Here is a 13,715-nt window from a genome sequence, read left to right on the forward strand (position 1 = left end):
TTATAAATCTTTATTATGGAAGCTAAAAGAACACTATTCCACGATCTTCAAACTTATAAACACGGACAGTTAAAATACCCCACGCTAGGTACACACAGACGGCTTAGAAATATCCTACGCTAGGCGAACACAAGACGGCTAAGAAACACAGACGGCTAAGAAATATCCTACGCTAGGTAAACACAAGACGACTAAGAAACACAGACGGCTAAGATTGCCCTCCGCTAGGCAAACCCAGAAGGCTCGGAACACCATACACTAGGTAACACAGACGGCTCAAAATTCCCCAATGCTAATTAAGCTCAGACTGATAAAAATTACCCTACATAGGTAGGCGCGAACGGCTTAAAAAATGCCCCTACACCAGGTGAACACAAACGGCTAAGAATATCCTACACCAGGTAGCACAAACGGCGTACGATGTTCTTCCACTTATGTAAGCACAAACGATTTACAATATTTTCCATTTGGTAAACACAGACGATTTACGGATTCCTCATTAGATAAACAAAGGCGACTTACAATATTTTCCATTAGGTAAACACAGACGATTTACGGTATTTTCCATTAGGTAAACACATACGATTTACAATATTCCTGGGTCAGGTGACCACTGACGATTAACAAGATTTCTCAATCAGTCGTACACTGCCGGCTGACGATAATTGTCCGCTTGGAAAACACAGACGGTTTCTTCCGAAATTTCATACGGTACAAAGCGGGTGGCCACTCCCGATACTGGAAGCTAAAAAATGAGAGAGAGCAGACTCGACACACTACCCTAGTAACCAGCGGAACCCTGGTCGACAAGAGACTGGCGAGCTGCGCAGCTACATTCCCCCCCGCCAAGACCAGGGCTCACGCTGGGGTGCTCGACACTCATAATGTTCCATGTTGCCTTCGAGTCTGATACTCAAGGGTTCTAGGCTGGACTCTTGGCACGTCTCGCAGGTAACCCCGAGATCTGGTCCGCACGGTGACCTGGTGGCCGACTTCTCGCTGTCGGCAACTACATCTGCTCCTCTCTCCAAGATTGGCGAGCCGGTTTCCCGCAGTAAGGTGAGGTCTCCTCCAGCAATCTGTCGATCTTATCGACCTCCTCCTCCAGAAGTTCCATATGTTTCTGTAGGTTCAACAAATGCTGCTCCACTACGGCATCTTTTGCGGCGTCGCGTTTTGGCGAAAGTGAAACTCTTAACAGGTTTAAACTTTGATGGAGATCCGACACAGCAACTCGCGGTAGATCAACTTCCTGGGACTCCGCTCGTGTACCCCCATCGCCGGCCGTCACCTCACTTCGGTCCCAGAACTTTTCGTCCTGCTATATGACCGCCCATGACAGAACTTCCGGAGAGCCATCATCCCCTCGTACATCGGGCGCCTCCATAACGTCGTCGAATATCTTCGGCTGGGTAATCTCGGCATACGTACGGCCATCTCCAGGGGACACCAGCCGGGCCGGACTGGACCCGGGCATAAACCCCAACGAAGACATCGGTGACCGATAGCTACGTGAAGCAGATGTAGGGGGTATACTGAAGCCCCCAAGCGGCTCAGATACTCTCAGTATGGCTGAATTAGCGCTACAGGCCGCTTCTCCAGCGAAGAAAACAACACATCGGTGTCCCTCTCGGCTGCGTCTCGGGCACATTCCGGTACATGCCACTGAAGCGGCTGAACCCCCTATATACACGAGGCCAGTAGCGAGGACATTTCAAGCGGCGGATGAAGTGGCGGCCAGTACTATCCCCGTGTACAGGCACCTTTAATATCGAAATCAACGTCCTCCTGTTGATCGCTGTGGCACGCTCAGCGTGCCTTCTACATCATGTCCAGAAGCTGTCAGAGGATAATCTTGTGTACCTGGCCAGAAATTTTGCTTTTTTGCTCCCAAGCAGTTATTTGAAACTAGGTTATCCTTCAAGACTGGACCGTAAATTCTCCAATTCCGCCGATTTTGGAGGCGCGAGCGATTCAGCTAACCTAATTATTTTTGAGCCTTAACCAAACGAATTTGAAGAATATCATTCATTTGATGCAGAGTTTTGTATTCTCTTTATGAATTTAATTAGGAATCGGATGAAAATATTAGCAGATGATTGATGGGAATGTATTTAGTCATTATTCAAGCTTTTCAAGCTTAGTTGTTGAATTGGTTGTTGTTGTTAGTTGCGCTTACGCTAGTGCGCGTACGAGGGGAGGTTGCGGTGGCGGACGGAGGAGGGCAACCGGTAGAAGAGGGAGATGAGCGAAAGAAGGGAGGGTGGCCAAAAGTACCGCTGCCTCAACGGGGCTGCTCTGTCTCAGAGAGGAGCGGAGACAATGGGAAAAGAGGGATGGCGGGGCCGGAGCGCGCTAGCCAGGAACTGCACACATGCGAGCTCCAAATTTACAGACTAAGAAAGAACGTCTGTCCCGGTGTGGAGATTATCGATAGAGGTTATCTTGAGGCATCCGCGGTCACTATCCTCGAGGCTAATTATGTATCATTTGTAGGCTCGCCATAGCGGTACGGGTTACGACGGAGCACCAGATGGGAGCTAATGATAGTTCATATGATTGGACGTGTGATGGTTTTGAATGTGGCAATTAAATCTTCAATTGATAAGCCCCAGTTGGTGCTGGCCAGGGCTATCTAGATGCGCCGGGTTCCGGTTGCCTTGCTGACCATGACCTTAATGTGGGAGGGGAGGGGAGGAGGGAGCATAGGTTTCAGGAGTGACTTGGGTGAATTCTATCACTGGGAGGGTTTTGTCCAGTGGAATGGGGCTGTTGCAGATGGATGCGGACGAATGTGTGAGGGATTGGTGGGTGTCTGGAGTGCAGAGAGTGACGAAGAATCTACCAGGGGCTATAGTCAACTGCCAAAAAAGAAGGGAAATGGGGTGGGTGGTATGATGAGCGATGGTCACTGGGTTTACAGAACTTCGCCTTGGGAATGAAAATCGAATTCGTCTAGATTTCCGGGATGGAGGTTGGAGATACCTATAAATTTGATAGGTATATGAGACACTGAAGAGCTCTGACGCCTAGGTGCCTCTGATCACCGTGAGGCCGTCATGAGAAGTTGAAAGGGGGGAGGGGGTGAGTTGCCAGTGGCACAGCTAGCGAGTTCACCAGATGAGCAGAGAAGAGGAGAAAGCTTCAATCCAAGGGAAGCATACATCGGATGCGGTGCACGTGACGGCGAAGAGCGGGGTGGTGAGTGTATGGAACAACGGACGTAAACTGCTCGAAAATGCGGTGGCGTGCTCTGATCATATCCCGTTACTCAATGATCAACCGGTAGTCAGGGTCGCTAGAGAGTATGAAATCTTTCCGGTAGCAAGAGGGGATGTGGTGTTCAGTTGTCGCGTCTACGATATGCCTGTTAGCGTCACCTCCTTTGCAGCCTTGCATGAGAAAGGGCAGACACCACCTCAAGTGCGGCCTCGACCGTGGCCGAAGAGGCTGGCCTGTCGGCTTTTACTGAAGTTGGTGAACGTGCGAGCAGCTCGAGTAGCCTGGGCGGCGCATGGTTGGAGTTTTAACAGAATTGGTAGGAAATCTGAATTCAGTGCAAGATGAGGGCCAGGACGTGTCGAATTTCCAGGTGGGCAGGTTGGGACGGAGGGTATGTATGGTTGATGATGTAAGTAATGGAGCCACTGAATGGAATGATATATAGCCAATAACTCCATGGAGACGTTCCCGTTGAGATCCCGTTTCAACGTTGAGTGGGTCACGAAAATAGCGAAGAGAAGAAAGAGACGCCTCTCTCTGCCATTGGTCGCTTGCAATGGAAGCAAACATTTTATCTGCTGTCGAGCAACGAAAACACCTATTCACGAATGTCCTGCAGTTGCGGCAGTACAGCTGGGCTCTCAAATCATTCACAGGTGCCTCAATAAAAACATCGACCGCGATTTTTGTTACAAAATGCAACAACACAGCAGATGTCTGATTCAGCTGAACGACATTTATGATTGAAATATTGACTTGTGATGTTTTTATATCGTGGTTCAATGACTGATTAACACCATTGATGTCTGGATAACGGAACGAATGTCTGCATTGGGAAAAATGTTCCCTGGGCGATCGAGGCTCAAAATTTAATTTGCAGTTGATCATGTCGCAGGACAATCAGTCGCTCCATGTCACTAGATTCGAATAACAAAACTAAAAAAGATTCGCAATCTTAAAGTTAACTTTTAATTCAATGTATTCATCATATTTCCCTGTTTCGATGCCTGTTTTCATGCTGGCTACTGACCATGAGATCGACATCGTCATTAATATGAAAGTGCTCGAAATATCTCTCATGTCCCCGGGGCAAGTTCCCATGAATTTCTTGGAGCTCGAAGATAAATAATCTTCTCAGGGCTGCTCATGAATTATTTAAAGATAGGAACTGATTGTCGATTGTTTAATAGAAAGTTTGGAATTGATTACTAGTGACTGACAATATTTGCTACAAAAAATCATCGTAATTATCACAAAAATTTATAGCAAAGGATTATTTCAGCTGGAATATTAACACCATTACCGCAAAAATACTTATAGTACGTGTCTCAACGTCACAAGAAGTGAGATAATTAAGGTACCGTTGTGGCTTACTCTCGCTTCTTGACACATCCAAGGGCCTTTTTTCTCATTCAACATCTCGTGCAGAAAGCCACTCACGCCTTAATTCAACACGCATATGGACACAAAATTTCAGGCAATGCACAATTGTACATCCATATTTTAAAGTTACTGCTAAAAACTCACTTGAGATACGTTATTGCGCCGTATAAGTTGGATCGCTATGTTTGGGGTCTTCACGCAGGACTTCTTGTCATTCTGCTAAGTTAATGGTTCCCAGACTGGGTCAATAATCCTTGTTGGTTGTTTATCAATTTTCTTAAGTAATGCAGGGTGAGTTTTATATATTTATTTTATATAAATATATTTTATATTATATTTTATATATATTGAGTTTTATAATTCAGCTCTTCATAATATGGTTAGATTTTTTAAAGATCGCATTTGGGATTAATCATGACATCGCAAATGAGGCCTCGTGAAAAATTTTAGGTCGGACGCAGCAGCAATGAGATGACCGGCCCGCAGCCCTTCTTCAAGTTTCGACTTAGGAATGAAGTTGCACATTTTACCTTATTTCATGGAAAAATATAATTATTTCTCAACAGCATGTGTAAGATGTTTTAATCATAACAGTATAGACATTTTCTGCGGAAAATTTTTTTTCTAGCAAGTTATTTCTGATAATCAACCGTAAACATTAAAATTGAGCTAGAAAAATCTGATGAATGTACAGTATAAGCGGAAGAATGTTGCAAACAGGATTAACAGGTGCCAAAAATGTGTTGCTGACATGATTGAAAATTAACATCCATCTATTTGATGAACGGTTTATTCCTCACCTATTGCAATGGATTCCAGTTATGAATGGTGATTCTCCTCTATTGGTAAAAATCCTGCCACAAAAAAAATTTATTACACAACCTGTTCTCGAACTCTCTACAAGGCAATATCTAAAAATTTACCAACTGTCGTTACAGCAATTTTAAGTAAGAATACTATATACTCGGGTATAATCCGGAGACCGTGGCTTATTAGGACTTCACATTACACAATTATGTGACCTATTGGCCAGTCATATTAGAGTAGAAATTTCATATTTATTGCCATTCAAATTTATTGTCATTTCAAATTTATTGCGTGTCCTAGTTTGTGCATGGTGATATTCACTAAATCAAAACGTAGCGTCTTATGTGTAATCTCCAACCTTCTAATGATTTCCGTAAAACTACCCAGAATATTGTGAAAATATTCGAGTCTCTATCACTTTAAGACTTGAAGGCATCTTAGTCACGCACTGGCGTCCTCGTGCCGTAATCAAAGTTCAATTGAGGTTTCTGGGTAGCATAGACAAGCGCCGGAGCTCACACCTCGCACGCTCACCACCAGCAGGTGTTTGCGAGTGCCGTGGCGCTGCGTCCCAGTGAAAATTTACACAAACGCGTCAGCTTCTGACTTGGATTACCAGAAGCTGGGACGGCTCTAAATTTACGGACGCGTCAGCTTCTGATTTTGGATTACCAGAAGCTGGGGCGACTCTAAATTTACGGACGCGTCAGCTTCTGATTTTGGATTACCAGAAGCTGGGGAGACTCTAAATTTTGTTAGGCGTGGTATCCACAATATATACGTACGTGGCCGCAGCCACGCTGGCTTGGGTCTCACGAGAGACTTGATGCAGCCCTGCAACGGGCGCTGCTTCATGAGTGATTAGAACGTCTTTTGTGGGTCTAAATATTCATCTTAATGCAAGAGCATCAATCAAGCTAATCCAATTATCGGATTGCAAAGGTACAATTGAACCAAAACTCGGTTGAGTTTTAATGTTGTATAAGTAAATAAACTCAATGGCTTCGAATTATTGTCTAATAAATATGCCAGTTTGATAGCAGCACATAATTGTTGAAATATGTTAGTAATAATGGTGGAAAATTCAAGGTATAAAGTCGAAATTCAACGTATAATTGTATTAAGTAGCATTATAAGCTGGTAGCTACAACAGCTGTACAGAGGCTTGCCTATGTGAGAGGTGGCCACCACCACAGTTATTATAACCATTACACGCGTGGATGATCATTTCCTAAACTGTAGAAACAAGAAGTCTAAAGAAACGGAATTCAATACCAAATAAAGATTGGAAAATTATAATTATAATAAAAATTATGCGACTACGCGTGCGTCACAAACTATTCAGCTTAAATGGAAGCCAGCACATAAAATCTAATGGAAACACACAAATTAAATTATAGCAAAAATTCGAGGTAAACCAAGAGTAACCTAGCATGCTTATTTGAATGTAACTTGTGACTCTGAGAACTTTCGTGTTTACAATTAGGGAATACAAATTGCGTTAAACATACTTGATTTAGAAATAAAAATCAAATGAAATAGTTTAGGATTCCATGTATTCTTTTATTAAATAATACTGCTCAATAAAGACCTCTGAACTAAACGTCACACGGTTCAACCAGGGCAACGCAACAGCAAAGCGAACAATGACGAAAAGCTATCAGCTAGAACACTCACACTCGTTAATTACGAGTACAATGATTTCAAACTTAATTACCAGCATATACTAATCAAGAGTTCAACTATTTAATAATTTTACTTCAAGGGTCACTATTTTGCAATTGTAAAATAAAAAAATAGTACAAATTTTCACGCATTTTTTTATTCGCGAAATTTCTGAATGATAAAAGTTTAATTGACGACATAAATACTTTTACGTTTTAATGGGGCCATCAAAAAATTGTGAATTCTGTTTAAAGTGCGCGAGCGGGCAACATTAGCCAGTGAGGCCTTTTAGCTTCCTTTCCTAGCCAGCGTCGACGTGTGAACAACAGCTAGGGGTAAGCTGCCAAGTTCTTCTCTATAATTTGATTCATATGATGCAATTGAAAATTTCAAAGTGTAACTTACAAAATTGAATTACCGCTAGCTCTCAAGATTATTTCAGTATTGTTTTCTAATATTTTAGTCTTGTCATTGCTATGTCAGGTTTTTATTTTAACGACCATCACCCACGCAGATGGTTTGCTGCATCCTTCTTCCATCATCAATAAATCTAGAAGTTCTCAACACGCCTTTCTCAACCCCTAGCATATTACTAGGAGAGGGACGGCTGAGCACAACTTCTAAATCTAATCTTAAACCCCTTTAGCCACCCTCTCCCTTAAACTCCACGCATAAAGTCTAGACAATCTGAGATCCATGTTCTTTTGAATGTAATAAAATTGTAATTGTTGTAGACTAACTACCACTAACATTTGTGAGGACAATCCTTGTAGCAAATGCTTCAGTTTCCCTCCAGACGGCCATTTGTGCAGTTTTGGCAATGGGCAATATGGACTCGTGTACGGAATGCTGCTGATTTGAAACTGTCAATTAAAGATCCCCTATTTCCTTCAAAATCTGGCCCTAAGGAGTTCCTCGTTTTGACATATTTTGATTATTTATCTAATTCCTATTTTGTTGCTGCGTTGGCGTTAGTGAAGCTCTGGCTGTGCGTTTCGCGTATTATCAGGATTCGCATATGAGACATCGTTTAGGGCATGCTCTACTTACTAACGTTTCGCATTTGAAATATATTACAAATGCTATTGTATCAATGACTAATAAGTAGTTGAATTAAAAATGACGAGAAATCATTAAGTGCATTCATTGTGATATAATTCAGAGATCGGTGACTCGGTGTCTTGCGCCATTTCGTCTTCCCACATCTGCCGTGTTGCTGGGGGGCTGGACTTTGGCGTTTCATCTGCCATTCTGCATTACTGTATACTACATCTTCTGCCACGGGACGATATTGGATAATATTTTAGAGCTCCAAGAAAATGGATGCAAGAATTCAGGTGCGGTGCTCTGATCTCTTCAAGCTTCGTCAAGAAAAATCGCAGTCGAAACAGAATGATTGATATAATCTGTAATCCTCGAACTTCTCTCTCGTCACCGTGCCTGCCATGCCAATGTACCTGTCGATACCGATCCCAACACACAGAGGCTTTCAAGTAAAATAATAATAATAGCGGTTACAGCGTTTATGAGGCCGTAGGCCTGTCGCCGATTCTTAACATTGCAGAACATGCATAGCATTTTGCGGTCTCGAACTCGCAACTCACTGCTCCAATTCTGCTGAGCTTAACCGCCCGGCTTCCTTGCCGATTCTGACCAGAAACCGGCGCACAGAGCTGGGATCGAACCAGCGCCTCTGCTCCATCTTGGTACTCTGAACTGTAACCACTGGGCCACCCTAGTTAAATTGACTTGTCAATTTTCTGGTGGAATCAATAGTCACCGTGGCACTTAGGAACGCAGGAGTCTTGGCGTTTCGTCGCAGGTCAATTGTAACATTGTAGTGAGGATACTGAAACCGAAACAAATTTACTATACAACTGTATTGAGTACTTGCTCTGGTAGCTGCAATTGCCTTGCAGACGTTTTGTAAGAAAGAAGTGGCCACCTTCTCAGTTATTCATGCGTCACTTATAGTGCAGCATTTAAAATAAAATGCTAATCAACACAAGAGAAACAAACTACACCACAAAAATTTGATAAGTAGAGCGAAGGCTTTTTCAGGGAAGGCTTCCTGAAAATTTGTGACTACTTTTGTGCACTATTATGCCATAAATATTACGTTGAAAATATCAAATGTAACAAAAAACTTAATTTAATAATTAATGTAATTATTAAAACTGCTAATTTTAAACTCACCAACTAAACTTTTTATTCAGCAACAATGATAACATGAGCATCAGATAGAACACACTAAACTTAAGTATAAAGATTACAAACTTAATTACAAGCATTAAGTACTAAGAATACGGAAGATAAGTACATTGCTTAAGCACACGCGTCACAACAGCGGTAAATTGTCTTCGAAACAAGTTCTCATTCTCAAGACATAAGCAATACAATAGGACAATATAATGGGCGAATACATTTGTTGCTGTGGTTAGTTCTCCAGAAATGACACTCAGCATGGAGTTAATTTTTACATGGAAATTCAGAATTAAATATTGCTATCAAACTGCAACTGTCTGCGTTCTTTGAAATATTGTCTTGAGGAAGCAAGAGAAGTAAGCAGGCATAGATAACATGTGAGCCGTTATAAGTAACTCTTTAATACATTAATAAACTTATTTAGAAAATAAAACTTTTACGAGTACACCTATAGAATATTCTACAGGCGCGTTCATGAGTGGAATATACTGCCTGAAACATTCATCGAGTATAATCCTTGAGCAATTGAAATGAATTGTGATCTTTGATGAAGGCAACTGGAGATCGCAATACCGAGTGGATGTTTGCAGCTCATATGGCTCAAGCTGCTGGACGGGAGTATAAATATTAAGGAGGCAGAATTAATCAAAACAGCTTAAGAAACTCAAATTACGCTAACGCACATTAAAGTGTCTGAGGAGAAAAATTTCGCATACATAAACCGAGGATTCCGTTAACTTGAGTGACAACCTGAAACTAGGCTATCAACTGACGCGGGCTGTAGCGAGAATTGCAATAGTAAATCATAAAACAGCGTTAATCTTATTTTCGGTTCGAAAGAAACTGAAGAGGGAAGAAATGAAGTGCATGAGGGGAATAAAAGACAATACTTCACAAAACCAGGCGCAAACGGGGAAATTTGTACTTGGAGAATCACGAATAATAGATCGAGTTTCCCTGGGAGAGAACCGTTCTGATTTTGCTTCTTATATAATTACACTTGAATAGCTCAAGGTGATAAGGAACGCAGGAATTTCACAAAAAATATACCTATTCAAATTGTAATCGAGAGCCTAGTCATTTTCTCGAGCTAAATACTTATTACTTGATAGAAAAAAAATTCGCAGTGATACAAGAGAAGAAGTAGGTTGTAGAGGAAGTGAATTGAGGCAGATAGCAAATTAGACAGCAGCAGCATATCGTGAAAGTGATTATTCTTATCCCCAATTCCTGGTCCTTCACGAACGAGTTATCCTTTTCATCACCAATTTTTGGTCCTTCGATTGACGAGTGATAATTGCTATTACGAATTTTTGGTCCATAGTTGACGAGTGATCATTGCTATCCGCAAGTTTTGGTCCTTTGATGAAGCGCACAGGCGCGCATGTCCGACTGCAAACCTTTGTCCGCCGTTGACAGTGACAGATTGAGCGGGCTAGGAACTTAAATCAGACAAGCCAAAATGATGAAGATACGCATACTTTGAATTAGAGATTGAATAAACATTGATAATGCTGGATTAAATAGAAGTATTAACTCAAGCTTGGCACGAGTAACCGTGTGGCGAGTCCCTCGTCAACGCAAGAAATACACTGTGTCAATTCTTAACACATAAATCCCGAACAGAAGATCTGCTTATGGTTACTACATTGAGTGGCATATGGAGGAGCAATATGGCATCAATTCTAAGCTTAAATGAAACATTTGAAGACTGAATGGCGGAAAGTTTATATGTTGTCTAGTCAAGCATATCAACAAATCATCTCCGCCCCGGAGCAACAACTCTACTACAGGTATTTAAAAAATATACGTTTTTCTCACAGAGGCAGTAACAAGAAATTTCACGTATAACGTATAAATAAAAATATTCTATCCACGAATGGACACGAAAGCATTAACAGATATTGAGCATATCAAAACTTTCCTATCACTTCCATTTTAAAATTTTTGCGAAAATTGACAAGAAAAATACCACAACTCCTTCATTGTCTGGTCACGAATACAACTTTTGAATACATAATTGGAGCAAAATTTGCCTCATTAGGTAAAAATTACAGTATTTTCCACATTAAAATCTGATTTTCTTCACTATAATGATGAGAGTAAGTTTCTATCGCTCGACACCACCTCTGCAGACAAAATCGAGCTGGTAGAGAAGGAAATCTATCTTATAATATCAAAAATAATTTTTATCGAATAACTTTAACTTATTGCACATTACACTGACGAAGAAATAATTGTTATAAACTCGGCTTAAGGCCAAGTAAATCTTTGCAGGACACATTCTAGGATTTATTTCCCGTAAATTCTACCTCGCATACATTGGAAGCTTCCTTGTTGAAATACTAAAGGAAAAATAGCAAATTCCTGAGAAATTTTCTAGGCTTTTTCATAGTTGCAATTTGAATACCTTCGATAAGCATACTTTCAGGCACTTGTATCCACCACTCGACCTCAGGTCATATTTTTGTATCACTTCTGGGCAGTTCCAGAAAAAGGTCCCAAAACATTGGCCAAACCCTAGGGAGCGTAACTACGCCAAGGCACATTTGTAGATAACAACTTGTTGACTACGATCTTAGGAGACATAATATAAGGAAGACAAGGTACGATGTGAGGTTCCTGTGACCTGGGCAGTAAAAAAGACGTCTATCTCTGCTTGCGTTAGTCGCCGTGATCATCGTCGCCGTCGTGGGCGGGAGGGGAGCGAATGTTGTGCGACTCTTCGTAGAAGTCAGGCTCGTCGCCGTCCGTTGGTGGCAGCGCAGCGCCGTCCAGCTGCGCACACGGTACTCAGTAACTCGTATACCGACACGGCACAATAAATTTCTTGTATTGTTTAAAATATATACCAGAACAGGGAAATATTTTGTCATTTCAAGCATTTGATGCCTTTAATTGCATCGATTACTTATATTTCAAGCATTTGATGCCTTTAATTGCATCGATTACTTATATTTCAAGCATTTGATGCCTTTAATTGCATCGATTACTTATATTTCAAGCATTTAATGCCTTTAATTGCGTCGATTACTTATATTTCAAGCATTTAATGCCTATAATTGCATTGATTACTTATTTAGTAAAGCTTATATGTTTCAAGCAATATGCCCCATTTTATGAAAAAATATAGGAAATTAATGCAATGCGTTCGATAGTGAACGATAGTCAGGGCAACCATGCAATAAAATAAGAATGAATACAAAAAACATTAAAAGAATGAGTATAAGAATTTTCTCACAAAAAAGCCTAAGGGTCATTAATGTTGGAGGCAAAGAGAAATTTCAAAATAAATCACCAAACTGTGACCTGCAGTCTAGAGATCACGAGCTCTGTAAAACAGTGCTGTTAGCCGCAAGAAATACCGAAAACTTATCGACACGTTAGAAGTCACACTGAAAGGATTGAATCAATGAAAATGAATGAACATAGACGTAAAAATATGGGTAACTCACAGCGCGGAGTTCCGTAGGAGAGAAAACTCTGGGGAAGACGAAGAACCTGATGGGGATGAGCATCAACAGGATGAAGGGGAAGCAGAGGGCGAACATGGACTGCTTCACCACCCACAGCACCACGATCATCGAGACTTGCACCGCCGTGTACAGATGCATTTTCCACGTGCGCACCTGGCATTCAGCAATGGTAATTTCAGTTCTAATATAAAGTCGAAAAAATATAAATAATAGTCGAAATATTTTCCGATAAATTATCTAAAATGTCTAAGTGAGAAAGTTCGATATAGTTAGAAGATTACCATAAATAAGCTGCTGAACGTATCAATTTCGAATAATTTTAGAGCCAACCACGCTCATAAACTCGTACGCCATCGGGTACAGAATGCTTTTATGAAGTTTTCGTGCAATCAGGAGAGGGGGGGCGGTGTCGATAAAAGATCAGGAGAGGGGGGGGCGGTGTCGATAAAAAATCAGGAGAGGGACGGTGTTGATAAAAAAGAAGGGAGGTATGGCCAGAGATGACCAGTGAGAAGAAGAGCAAATAGAGAAAAAAGCGCAGAATACATAACATAATTTATTTAAGGTTTCAATTTGGCGTTGCAGGTGGACGGTCAATAGGGGGATGAACGTTGCCTATAACAATGGAACATATAACATGTCAATTCTTACCTGGCAACGAATATTAGCCAAGCCGCACCCTGCTGCAAACTATTTACTTTAAACAGCACATGTATTTAATTTGTTAAATATCAGCTCATCTGGCTTGATGAATTCATTACAACTAATAATTCTCATTAAAAGTTAGTATTAGGTATATAATACGTCGGCAGTATGCAGCAGGTATATACCAACCCTGGTATAATGGCAGGTATATACCAACCCCGTGCGAGTTGCAAGTGATGATGGTGCTCGTATTTCGTGGTGACTACCAAACTTTTCACAACTTTAATTGTTCCTTATTTGATGTACCCTAGA

General features: G+C 41.3%; 2 protein-coding genes across 2 annotated transcripts in view; both read right to left on the reverse strand.

Moving 5' to 3' along the window:
- The window catches only part of LOC108664925 (band 3 anion transport protein), a 62,397-nt gene extending 56,130 nt beyond the window's left edge, over positions 1-6,267 (reverse strand). The window contains exons 1-2 of the mRNA XM_018151623.2: positions 6,212-6,267; positions 5,771-5,829 (exon numbers count right to left, since the gene is read on the reverse strand). Of these exons, the coding sequence (XP_018007112.2) occupies positions 5,771-5,829; positions 6,212-6,267 (115 nt within the window). The remainder of the gene's footprint in view (positions 1-5,770; positions 5,830-6,211) is intronic.
- A 2,672-nt stretch (positions 6,268-8,939) lies between these two features.
- The window catches only part of LOC108664921 (band 3 anion transport protein), a 36,171-nt gene continuing 31,395 nt past the window's right edge, over positions 8,940-13,715 (reverse strand). Inside the window, exons 25-26 of the mRNA XM_018151619.2 lie at positions 12,738-12,911; positions 8,940-12,060 (exon numbers count right to left, since the gene is read on the reverse strand). Of these exons, the coding sequence (XP_018007108.1) occupies positions 11,947-12,060; positions 12,738-12,911 (288 nt within the window). The 3' untranslated portion in view covers positions 8,940-11,946. The remainder of the gene's footprint in view (positions 12,061-12,737; positions 12,912-13,715) is intronic.

Source organism: Hyalella azteca, unplaced genomic scaffold (genome assembly GCF_000764305.2).
Source record: "Hyalella azteca isolate HAZT.00-mixed unplaced genomic scaffold, Hazt_2.0.2 contig4664, whole genome shotgun sequence".
In the NCBI taxonomy this organism is placed as follows: Eukaryota; Metazoa; Arthropoda; class Malacostraca; order Amphipoda; family Hyalellidae; genus Hyalella; species Hyalella azteca.